The sequence below is a fragment of the Heliangelus exortis genome, chromosome 3 (assembly GCF_036169615.1).
Source record: "Heliangelus exortis chromosome 3, bHelExo1.hap1, whole genome shotgun sequence".
Taxonomy (NCBI): Eukaryota; Metazoa; Chordata; class Aves; order Apodiformes; family Trochilidae; genus Heliangelus; species Heliangelus exortis.
Window position 1 is genome coordinate 46,364,141 of NC_092424.1, and position 12,802 is coordinate 46,376,942.

At 40.4% G+C, this 12,802-nt stretch overlaps 1 protein-coding gene across 16 annotated transcripts in view; it reads right to left on the bottom strand.

The window, feature by feature from the left end:
- Positions 1-12,702, bottom strand: part of QKI (QKI, KH domain containing RNA binding) — a 141,170-nt gene extending 128,468 nt beyond the window's left edge. For 9 of the 16 annotated variants that reach the window (XR_011725201.1, XM_071740457.1, XM_071740454.1 and 6 more), the window contains exon 1: positions 11,761-12,702. Coding sequence is in view for 14 of the 16 variants with exons in the window: in XM_071740457.1 (XP_071596558.1) it covers positions 11,761-11,902 (142 nt within the window). In the remaining 2 variants the exon portion in view is untranslated. The remainder of the gene's footprint in view (positions 1-11,760) is intronic. The other 7 variants (XR_011725200.1, XM_071740451.1, XM_071740449.1 and 4 more) reach the window with 2 other exon arrangements.
- Positions 12,703-12,802: the final 100 nt, after the last annotated feature.

A 12,802-nucleotide genomic window follows, 5' to 3' on the forward strand; every position in this document is an offset into this window, starting at 1 on the left:
AAGGTACTTCAGTATCCAGAACTTGCTTAAATACCTATGTTCATAAAAGAGAACAGTGTGTCTACTTTAATGGAACTAAAATTGAAAGCTACAGACACCCTTAAAAACAGTTCACTACTGAAATTATTCTACAATAGTAGCATATGAAACATAATTTAATTGGTGACATTTCTTCAAAATGACTCCTCGCAATTAACATCTTAATATTTTGGAGTTTCAATGCTGCAAATTCAGCTCTAATTTATTATTATATAAATGTATATACATATATATACACACACATATATATACACACACATATATATACACACACATATATATACACACACACACATACAGACATTTATAAACAGATTCTCTAAATCTCATGTGGGGAAAGCATCATACTATTATTTTGTTCATTATACCAGTATCAACAGATTTACAGTATTTTAGTATTTGTGGCACTAAGTTTCATTAACTAACTTAAAAGTCTGGAAATTATCCAGGTTTCATTATTATCAATATTTATTCCATCACACTCCAAGAACACAAAAAAAAAAAACACCAAAACAAAACAAAAAACCAACAACAACAAAACAAACAAAACAAAAATAAAAACCAAACAAACAAAAACAAACAAACAAAAAAAAACAAACAAAAAAACCCCCAAGAGTTGTTTATATCAGCATAAAGCTGTGTTTTCAACTATACGTATGACACTATCAGAAACTACCAATCCATAACTAGACAGGAAACAAGTCCTTAAATGTTTGCTCTTTTTTAGTATCCTGACTCTGTATCTGAAATTTAACAAAAAAGCACACATTCGTTGTATCTAATAGCAGACAATAAAAGTCTGAAGAGAGAATACAATATCGTTCTGGTTATACAGGAACAGAACTTAGTAATTAACAGTATCTCAAAATTTTCAGCAGCAAAATTGATTAATCCAGAAGATTAAAAATGTAGTTTGATCTGTGCTACATGACATAGTGAAATGCATGTTTTTAATACCAATTTCAATACTGAATTCTGCTTGGTGCTGAGAAAACCTGAACACACAGGCTTAGTTACCCTCAGTAACTAGTCAGAAAAAAAATGTACACAAACAGCTCCCACAAAGAAAACCTGAACATCATTACTCTAAACTGTTCTCCACATACCAAGCATTCAACAATTTGACATAACAATCAGTGGTCAAAAACAATTATAACACAAAACATATCAAAAAGGATTAAAAATCTTTGCACAAGACAAAAAAACAGTTATATTATTACACTGACAGAAGAAATAAAAAAATGCAATTTTACTTCTGGTTTAACATTATCAAATCCTCAACTTCTTTATCCTAAAAAAAGAAAGAGAAAAATTTGAAACTGCAAGTAACTAGTAACTGAAGTAATGGGAAGTAACTGAAAGCCAAGAGGTCTAAGAAAGGTCAGAGCAAAACATGAAGCAAAATTAAGTTCAGCAGAAACTAAATCTTACTCAAACTTAGCTTATTCAAATGTCTATTGCCAAATAAGGTTGCTGACATTGCAAACTTCAAGGGAAGTTCAGAAGCCTGTCTCCAAAACGCAATTCACATTTATCAGTCCTAAAGACTGATGAGAATAGTTTCCAGTAAAGTACAAACCAGTCGTTCATCTGTCTGCTAAATTTAGTAACCTTCTTGAATTGTAGAAGGGACATGTTTCTTTTCTACTCAGCCAAGCAAAGGAGTGCAGTCCCTCCTCACTTAATTACCCGGCATACACCTAAATACCACCTGCCATCCCTCAATGCTCCAGCAGTAGCTGCAGTGCCTATCTACCGTAGAATCCATTTCTCCTCAATTCATCATCGTCAGCTTTCTTGCTGACACTCTTCAGAGCTGCTTACTTGATGAATTGCTCTGTTATTCATCCTATGCTAATCTGAGGCTGACGCAGGAACACCTTTCTGAAGACAACAGTATTAAAACTCGGCACTACCAACTGCCCTCCGTGTGCATTAAAACCTCCCATTTGGAACCAACAAGCTTCTCATGAATACTTATGAATAAGATAGTTACTGAATCAATAGGCACTATCTGTTTATGCAGCCCACCGCCTATAGACAGAGCTTCAGCACAATTTCTTGCTTCCCTGAAAGCTACACTTGAACTATGAGAAATTGGAAGCAATTTGATATGTACTGAATTTAACCTCAATTAACCCTTATTAAGTTGATATAGAGTTTTTCCCCTTCTGCTCCTCAAATATCATTATATCTCTTAAAGCCACAGGTGTCTAAAAAAAGTTCTTTGAAGTCCATAAGCTTAATAAGCTTTTCTCAAGAAAGACAGCTGTACTTTTTTTTTCAGTTTCTTCCAAGGTGGATTTGATCTTTAGATTATGTTTGCTCCAGATTTTTTCCCAAATGATTACATCGTGTTGTCACAAAAAGAAAATTTACACACAGAGAACAAACACAAAAACACTGTAAGGATTTGCAAAGTAGGAGACTCAATATCTGCAAACTAATCACAACAGCTACTGCCCTTCTAAAGGCAACTGCAGTCACTAATTTTATAGTTGAAAGGCATATGCTAAAGTATCAATGTTCCTGTCAGGATGTTTTAATACACATCATCAGTATTCCCAACAGAAACTTGATCAGAACTCACTTCTGATCCTTACCCTACCAACTGTGCACAGATTTTGTTCAAGTCTATTTACTTGTTGAACACAGAGTTGACAGAACCATGTGAAAAAATAGGAACAAAAATATCCATATAAACTTGCTTCAGGTTGATTCAGAGGCAGTATCAGATTTCCATAAAAGACAAAAATGATTTAAAGACATCGCAATTACCTCATAAACTGATTGCATATGAACCTCTCTGACTATGCTTATCTTTATAGATGATAAGATACTTAAGCAATTAAAAAACTACAAACAACTTGTCTCTACCATCATCTAACATGCAAGATTTTCTCACTGCACAATCTTCACAACAAGATGCTTTGAACAAGACAGCTGAGCCTATTACAGTGTTTTAACTTTAACACAAAAAACAACTGTTCAAGAACACACTTGTCAATACATTACACATGTAGTACATTTAGGCAAAGTTAGTCCAGAAGGTTGTGGGGGAAGGGCAGGGGAGATTACAACAGTGAAACAACTTCTAGAAAAAACATCTACGTTAATATGTAATGTAGGGGTGCAGCTCACACTACTTCAAAATAAGAAAAACTTTAACTCAAAGCAGGATGCACATATGAGCAACACTATTCAAAACCAATCAGCACTGGGTCAGAATTCTTGTGTTCTCTGCCTCCCCATTCCTGCAAAGAAACAACAGATACTCCACAGCAGACGGAAGCAGATTTTACCTGCTCTGCATCTTTAACTTTGAATATATTATTTGCAGGTTATTAGATCGAGCTGCATTAAGAAGAATATTAACCAATTTGCTACTGCTTCAAAGTCTGATAAATACATGGAAGCATTATGTAACATCATCTGAATGTTTTAGTTGCCATTTTAATACACAAACAGAACCTAAGTTTTTATTAACACTTGTGCTACATACACCTGTTGCTTACTTTTTAAGATTTCAGGTGTATTCCATCTCCTAAATACTAATGAAGAAAATATACTGCAGCTAGCATAGGTTATTTCAACCAAATCATGGTTAAAGAGATTTCTAAGATAGTTCTTTAATCTGAACTAGACAAAACAAAAAGGTTCACTATCTCATCAGCTGAAGGATTTAAATTCAGCAAAGTCTGGCTTCCATCTAGTGTCAGCTAGTCTGAAAACAGTCATGTCCTTCAAGTTTTGAAAAGACCAGATGTACAATCAGATGACATCTATTAGGAGATTCATACCTTGAAGTAAATGTTTAAGCAAACGTACTTCTCTCCCTTAGGCTCTGCTCTATATCTTTAGTATTGAGGCAACTCAGCCATTGTCAGCTTCTGAGATCACATGTGGCGAGCTTGATCACAGCCCTGATCCATCCAAAAAGAAAGGCAGCACCCCACAAAAAAACAAACAAACCCTGATCAGTCCAGAGTATCAGCTGACCTTTTAAAGCACTGATCCATCAGATAAGGTTATAAAATACTGCATTATCTTCCCCTACTCTGATGCTCCGACATCAGAGGCCAATTCTGATGCATTACAACTCAGAACTATGTAGATTTAACTTCATAGTGATGTAACAAGTAATGGTTTGCCACACTAAGCTTTTTTTTTCTTTTCAGATACTCACATACACATTTATAAGACTCTACCCAATTAGAAAAATATTAACTGTCCCACTGTTAACATGCTCAGTCAGTTATCACACAACTTGCTTCAGGGTATCCCCTTTAAAAAGGGCTATCCTGAGGACCTTCCCACGCACTTCCTGCAGCACCGCAACAAGGTTAAAGTACCGAAGCACTGTTCTGCTGCTGCCTGTGCTAGAAGCAGAAAGCAACTGAAAGGCAATCAAAAACATTTTAGAAACTGATTAAAAAATTTACCATCAGCATTCTATCCAATCAACTATACACCACCAAAAATGCTAAAAGGAAGCCCATTACTAAGTACCTATTACCACTACCCTTCAAGAGAATTAATTTTTCATAACGAGAAGTCAAAAAGATCATTTTTCATATCAAAAGTAAATTAAAACGTGTTTTTTTTTAGTTTTTACTCAGTATTTTAAACCATGAGAATAAAATACAAAACATGCTAGTGCTACGACATCCTCAGCATTAACACCTGCTAAAATAATTGCCAAGTGTCAAAAAAACCTGCAACTTCTAATACCAGACCCAGACAACAGAGGCTCAACACAACTGCCTCAACAGAAGCACTTCGATTTGCACTTTCTTGTTGCCGTACTTCTCAGACACCCAACTAGCCGGCAACAGACAGCTCTAGCAGAAACAAGAATGACACCGCAGAGGGGCAGCTCTGCTAAAGAAGCTGCATATTATTTGCCCTTAAAGCTGTCACGGTTGCTTTGCTCATTCAATCACAAATTGTCTCAAAAATCTAAGCTCTGCAATTAAAAAAAAAAAGCTAACACTACTTCTATTAAGTTCTTTAAAACAACCAAAAGACACCTAAACCCAGAACTTAAGTTAAACTGCACTGCACACGGTAACACAGAATATTTTCTCAACTCAAAAGCAGAAAAGTAGTATCGCTTAACTCTTGGGAAAATAGCTCTGTCTCTGATATAATTCAGATTCTAAATCCTGTTTCAGGATTCAAAGAACAGCTCCAATGTGCTTCACAGACCTAGATCCTGCCCCAGATCTATCTTAGACTTAACCAGTTGCATTAAGTATAACACGACAAAAACCACCAGCAGTTTACTGTTCCTACTCGTTTTCTTAGCACTGTGTTATTAAATTTCAATCAAGTGTCAAAATCAACAGATGATTTTCATAATTCTGATTAAAATCAATACAGAAACATTCACACAGCCCAAATGAGAACTTTCAAGTTATGTTTTAATAAAGACAAGAGTCAGTGCGTGAGGGCATTTCATTACTTCATAGCTCTCCTAGAACGGCACCTCCCCTGCATTCCCCCTCTCCGGCTCCCCGACATTCTTCTGTATAAGCAGTCAAATATCAACCACCCGTCTCCATGCCGTACTTCCATCAGCCCGGGCTGTCAGGACAGTCTGGTAATTAACATTAACACAGGTCTATCCTGTCAGCCACAATATATACCAAATTAGCATCTAGTAATACATCTAATTAACAGGATGTCGACGTCAGTATGCATTCCCCAAAAAGGAGAGCATTTTAAAGTTATACACGGTAATTATGGACAATTAATGTACTTGGTTTTCTTTACCAAAGTCTACACAATTCAAATCCTTATAAGTATCCCATTCCTGATCTGGCATTGTATTTAGAGGGAAAAAAATTAATTTAAGGATTAACACAGATAACCTGGTCAAAGAAAATACTGAACTACAAAAGTAACCATTCATTCCATGCCCAGCCCTCTCTTCTCACACACAGCACTCATTAAACACCAGCAACTTTTTTCTAACTTGATCTTTTCTCTTTTGATACATGTATAGTTCATTTTTATAATTAAAATGTTCTAAGTGGTCTCTTAAAATTTTCAAGTGTTTCTCAGTGATTGCTGGTCAGTTTGATTATTTTCCCATTTTACTATATAATAACCATCAGATACTCAGTTTTTCTACAAAAACATCTTGTGCCACTCCCTAATCTCATCAGCACTTGCCAGTTGTTCCTAACCTTAGTAAGAGATTTTTGTGTGACACTAGTTACTTTGGAAACTATTGTGTACTATCTCAGACCAAGAAAACTCAACTTAATTCCAGCTTGAAGGAACAAGTAACGTTAAACAAAATAATAAAATAAAATTTTCAAAAACTCAAGCAGGTCACTCCTAGTTTAAAGGCAATCAAGTCAGCAGCTCTTGTACAGAACTAAGCCTACCATGATTACTTTTAATTAAAAAAACCTGGTGACAAGCATTTTAATAATCAATTACTGGTAAGAATAGTAAACAAACTGCTTTCAAAATATGAGCTTAAAATAACTGCTTTACTAACTTTCAAAACAACACCCTTATTTTTAAGTTACATTGCAGCTGACTGCAATCATATAAACCTTGCAGATAGAGCTCCAAATACAACTGCTTTTAAAAAAGAACTGAACTGTCGCAAGGAAAAAAAAGTTTTGATTATTTTTCCAAAAGCTAAAAAAACCTCAACTTTTTCCTAAGTGCAATGGAGCTTTTGTTTTGAATTTACAAGAGGCTGCCAAGGAATTACAACAACAACAAAAAAAAACAACCCACACCTTAGAAGAACTTTTAAGAAGTTTTTGAACACACAAGATCTCAAAGCTCAACAACCTCATTACTATGAGACAATCATAAATCACAGAACTGTCTCAGACCCTTATCTTTAATTTTACAGATGATTAAAGAATCAGATTCATAAGAATGCTACTGAAAAACAGCAAACAAACAATGCTCTAGATGCATGCTGTTTTGTACAATTTTTATGTTAAAAGTAGACTGTGGGCAAAAACCTATCGTAAGACCTTGATCCTAAACAATTTATTTGTCTGAACTTATGAGGAATGATTTGCAATGATTATGATTTGTAATCATTATGAGGAATGATTCTGTAACAAAGTAAGGGGGTTTTAGGGCAAGATCTGATACAACTGAAAAATAGACGTGTTAATCTGGCCAGCGCCCCTCCATCAAATCTGACAAGTCAGCAAAACCCCAGCTAAGCACAGGCTGCATTTACATAATCACAAACAATAAGGTCATGTACAAAAGTAACCAGATAACTTCTCAGGCAGAACTTTTACTACAGCAGAACACAGTTCTCCAGTCAGAACTCAGGCAGACATTCTGATTAAGACGACACTGACACAATAACTGCAGTTTAGAGCACCGGGCTCTGCAAATTCTCACACACTTTTTCCAGTGAGCACAGTAAATTAAAAAGACCAGCATCCAAAAGAAAAAAAAATATGCTCCTTTATCTGTACCTAGATGTTTTTACAGTTAGGTTTATTATAACTGCTAGTCAAAGCTGCAGCCTATTGGACATGAAATTACATTTATGTCCAAAAGCTGCATTCATGGCTTAACTTACATTTAAAGGGAGACTTACTTTTAAGTCACCTCCAGCACAAGTTTGACAGGAAAGTGGAAGTTTTTGAAGTATAGTTTACAGAGAAAAAAATAATCCCTGAAAAAGTGTGAGTCATTATCTTTGAAAAAAAAAAAAAAAGTTCCAGGCTTGATCTGTATATATTCTGACCAAGCACAACATTCTAAACACTTACATGTTCAAGAAAACAGAACACAAATACAAAAACTACACTACCCAGATCTCCATTAATAGTTTAGGCATGTTTGCAAACAATGTGCTGGAAAAATAAACCCAAACCATGTAAATTTCAGTGGGTCAGTGTGCAGTTGCAGAGTTTGAAACGTCCGATTTATTTTTTTAAAAAGTAAAAAGGTACATAATTTATAATAAAAAACAAACCAGGTTAGAATCAGAAAAGTTAGTATCTCAGAAACTGAAAAGCAAAAAAATCAGGTCACATTTGATGGTGCAAACAATTACAGGAAATACAGCCTATTCCACATTCAGGAAGAGCCCTCTCTTCCCACAGGTTTGCAGTAGTCTGATAAAAACAATCCAGCTTCCTAGTTATTATGATGTGCACTCTAAACATCCTTGTTAATCCACAAAAGCCTTATTTACACATAAGAAGTTGAAAGCACACATGCAAAAATATCTGTAATCTAAATAAAACTATGACTTTCATATTTTGTTGTAAAGCCCATAGTTTAAAAAAACAAGTTGATCTTCAAAACCAAATGCTGTTAAGTCAGAGACCATCTACTAAGCTAAACACTACAATTTTCAAAGATCAAATACTAGGATGGAGTTCAGAACGGAAAAAGTGTTTTGGGTAATACAGCACAGAAACTGGACAAAAAAGTAGATGTACATTCTGAAACATAACCAGATTAGATGTTCTTCATCTAAACCACCAGGCCCATTTCTATCTCTTGCTGAATAAGATTACATGAAGTAATCACAACACAAATCCATTTAAGTTTAGTTTTTAAACACTGGCATGTAAAAACAAATGAAGTCTTAGCATTCCATTAGAGAAAGCAATCTCATGTTTAATTTGTTTGAATTGTTGGGGTTTTGACTTAATTTCTTGAGTTTGACTAGTACAAAATAAAAGACAAGGGCTGATAATATTATTCTCCTGAAGTATAAACAAAGCCTTCAGGAAAACAGTTGTATACTAACTAAAAAACCCAACACACCTACCTAAAGCACAAAATAATAAACTAGAAGCAGCAAACCAAATTGTAGCGGGGAGGGAGTAAAGAGGGAGTATAAACAATGAAACTTTATTTTTTAGGTATACTTATATAAATCCCTATATATACACACCTAGCCCTCATATTTGGTATTCACAAAAGTGCCATGAAATAACTGAAAAAACTAACAGATGCTATACTTTTAAGCAAGCATTGTACATCTTTGCAGACATTTCCAGCAAACTATGGAACCCTTCTGGTGGATGTGAGCCCAGCATACAGTTTAAGATATTTAACACAGTGCCCCTTTGGTAACCGGGATATGTGTTTCATAGGACAACAGTTGATTCCACTTCTCAGCTGTTCATCACTATCAACTATCCCACCTATGTAATACTGCATATAAGCATACGATACATATATATTCATGTAAAGAGAGATACCCGCACAAAATCACAAGTATTTTCTTTGGTATCTTCTAGTAGGTTTGTTAATTTCACTACTCAAGTCAGAAATGGTGTTCAGAGGACGGACTAAAGCCTCAGAAAAAAAATAACTGGCGCCCCTTAGTGTTCAAATTTTGAAGTCTTGAAGCAATTTACTAGATTTGCATGAAACATTTTTTTCAACATTCCAAAAAGTTTTCTGCCTCCACAATACGTCCACCCAATTGCCAATGTAAACAGGAAAAGCAGAAAAGCTTAAAGGGATAGCAGACTTCTTCCTGAGGCTATTTAGAAGCATAAATTGCATTCTATTTATTTTTCTTTTAAAGAAGAGTGTGAAGAATAGCTCCAACACAATCCTTAAACTTTTTCAGAAACTTTCCACAGCCCTCCTTTTTCAGCTCCAATACTTGACGACACAGACTTCCAGAGCTTCCGGTATTAAAAAATATATCAAAATATGTTAAGACTTTGGAGTCCTTTTCATATAGGAAAATGTTTACCTTCCCTCTGTTCTCTGTCAAAATCAAAAACGAAAAAAAAAAAATTAAAAAGCCAAACAAAAACCACGTTTCAGGACTCTTCTGGCCAAATATAAGTTGAAGTGTTTCAAGAATTGAAAAATCCAACAGCAAACCTCTGGAAGTATCTATTTGTGCTAAAAGGGAGTCTTCTCAGTCAAGTTTCTTCTTGATGTTTACTGTAAACTTAACTATTCTGAAGAGGTTGTTTGCCGTGGTGACCAAGAACGTAAGTTTTAAACAGTTTTACTTTCCACATCCGTATTTGCTCCAATATAAATTCAACCTTCACCGAAAGTCTTAAAAATAATAAAAGAATGTCCCATCCCACAACTTCCTACAGTCCATCTTTCAGTATTCTTCACTGTTTAATTTTGGTTTGTTTGGGTTTTTTTACTTTTGTATAGTTTATTTCAGAAGGCAGCGTTTTCTCGCTATACTATTTTTTGTTGTGCTACAGTCACTATCTCACTTTTGCAGTCTTGGGAGAGGGCGGGGAGTTGCTCTACCAAATATAACCGGTTCTTTCATCTTCCGAGGTCAACAACTTCCCAACCTTCTTCTAGCGAGGGGGAATATAAGTCTGCAAACAAGGATCCTAACTCCAAATCTCGAAAGTATTTCATGCTACGAATTCCAGCAAGTTGAAACTGTATAAATAATTTATGGCTTTATCAAATTCTACAAAGTATAATTAAGTACGATGAAACAAACAGGTCTTTCTCACTCATCAGAAAGCCTAGGTTTAAGGTGGTAAAAAAGGAAACGCTTTTAACTAGAAAAGCAAAGCTTTGAACTCAAGCATAAACCGAGCCTAAAATACTAAGAACAAGTGTATCGTTTTGTTTTTAACACAGTGGGTCTGCTACCGTACCGGGGGGGGGGGGTGGGGGTGGTGGGAGATGCATGAAATTCTCAATACGTACTTTTTTCTTATCTTTCCAAAATGCGTTTTTATTTGTAAAAACTCAAGTTCAAAAAAAAAAGGGGGGGAGAGTGTGGTGGTCAAGCCACAGGAGCAGCCCCCTCACCCCTCCGCAGGGTGCGGAGATAGGGTAGACAGCGGACGTTTGGCTGGGGCAGACCAGGCAATTTCGTAATTATCTTTTTTTTTTTTCCCCTTCACTACAGTCACACGTAGGAGTCTGATCTACTAAGTTAGTTTCTACAAAAGATAAGGACAGCTGAAAGAAAAATTTGTTCGCTTCCCTTACAGTATAGGAAAACTGCAATTAGTTTGTGGCCAGTTTGGGGTGGGGTAGAGCTGGAGGTGAAGGAAAAGCTCGGCCCCCTCCGTCTTAGTCATTCAAGTTCAAGCAGCTTCCAGAACAGCCAAATCTCGAAACCGAACACCCTCCCAACCCTGCCCCCCTCCCCGCCCCCACCCGCCACTCGGGGCCCTCCGGCCGGGCCGGGAAGCGCTCCCCCGACGGGCGCCGCACAGGACCCCGCTCCCCGCCGCCTCGGGAGGGAAGGAGGGGAGCGCCGCGCCGCCAGCCTGCCTTCCCCTCCTCCCTGCCTTCCCCCAGAGCACATTCCTGAGCTCCTCTCCTCGTTCCCTCCCCTCCGTGAGGCGGTTACCCTTCCCCCGGTTTTCGGAGACGGTGCAGGGAAGGAAGAAGAAAAAAATTAAAGGGGGGGTGGGAGGGGAAATCCCCGGGAGAGAGGGGGGACCTCCGCGGCCAGGGCTGCCTCGTCTCCCTCGCAGTTGCTCACCGAGTCCCCCGGCACCACACGGCAGCAGCCAGGGCGGGGAGAGCTCGCACTTCCCCTTTGTTTTCGGCTCTCCAGCCGGGGCCCGAAAGCGTGCGGAGAACAGCGGGGAGAGGCAAACAGGCCCCGGGCTCCCCCCGCCGCCTGGTCGGGGCTGGGGCGGGGGGCCGAGCGGGATCCCAGGAGCAGCGCGGAGGCCCAGGGCAAGGGGGAGATAGGGCAGGGCGGCGGAGCGGGGGAGGGGGAGGCCAGACAAGCGCTTTTACCTTCGTCCAGCAGCCGCTCGAGGTGGTTGAAGATCCCGCAGAAGTTGGGGAGGCTGCTCATCAGCTTCTTGTCGTTCATCAGCTGCATCAGGTAATCGGGGCTCGGCTTCGGCTTCTCCTTGGTTTCCATTTCCCCAACCATATTCCAAGCCCGCGTAGAGACGGCGAGCGCCCGCAGCAGCTCCGCCGAGCAACGCGACCGCGGCACGGGGCGCCCGGCTGGATCCGGGCGGGCAGGGAGGCGGTGGGGGAGGGGAGGGGGCGGGGAGGGGAGCTTCCCCGAGGAAGGAGGAGAAGGAGGAGGATTCAAATCCGGAGACAAACGCAGACCTGCCGACGAGTCCGAGGGACCGGAAAAAAAAAAGGAAAACTCGGTAGAAACCCCTGTGCGGGCTGCGCCCTCCTTCCCAGGCACAAGGACCCGCCGCCGCTTCTCGGTGCCGCTGCTTCCCTGCTCCGTGCGCCCTCGGCCGGCGCAGTCCTCGGTGTGTCCCCCCTCCGCCGCCGCCTCCTCCTCCTACTCCCGCGCACCCACACGCTGAGCCCGGCTTCTCTTCTCGGCGCTGCCCCCTGTCTCCGCGGCGGGGGAGGGAGGGGACGAGCGGGGCGGGCGGGCGCTGCTGGCGCGGCTGCCGCTTCCGAGGAGCCGCCGCCGGTATCTCTCCGCTGTTGCCGCCGCCGCTGTTGTTGCCGCCGCGCTGCGCCTGGTGTGTCCTCCTCTCCGCCTCCCTCCCGCCCGCCCGCCCTCCCGCTGCTGCCGCCGCCGCCGCTGCCTGTGGCTGGTGAGTCTCGGCTCCGCCGCCGCCTCCTCACTTCTCCTCAGTTCGCTCCGGAGTTCGCTTCAGTTCAGGCTGCGCTGGCAGCAGCAGCAGCAGCGGCGGCGGCAGGAGGAGGGGAGGGGGCAGAGCCCGCGGGGGTGGGTACATGCCAGGGGGCGGGCCCAGGGGCGGAGCGGCCGTCACTCGGCGGCTGGCGGCGGCAGCGCCGCTTGGCGGAGCTCGCTGTCGCTCCCTTTCCGCTCCGGGGGCCCGGGGCGGAGGGT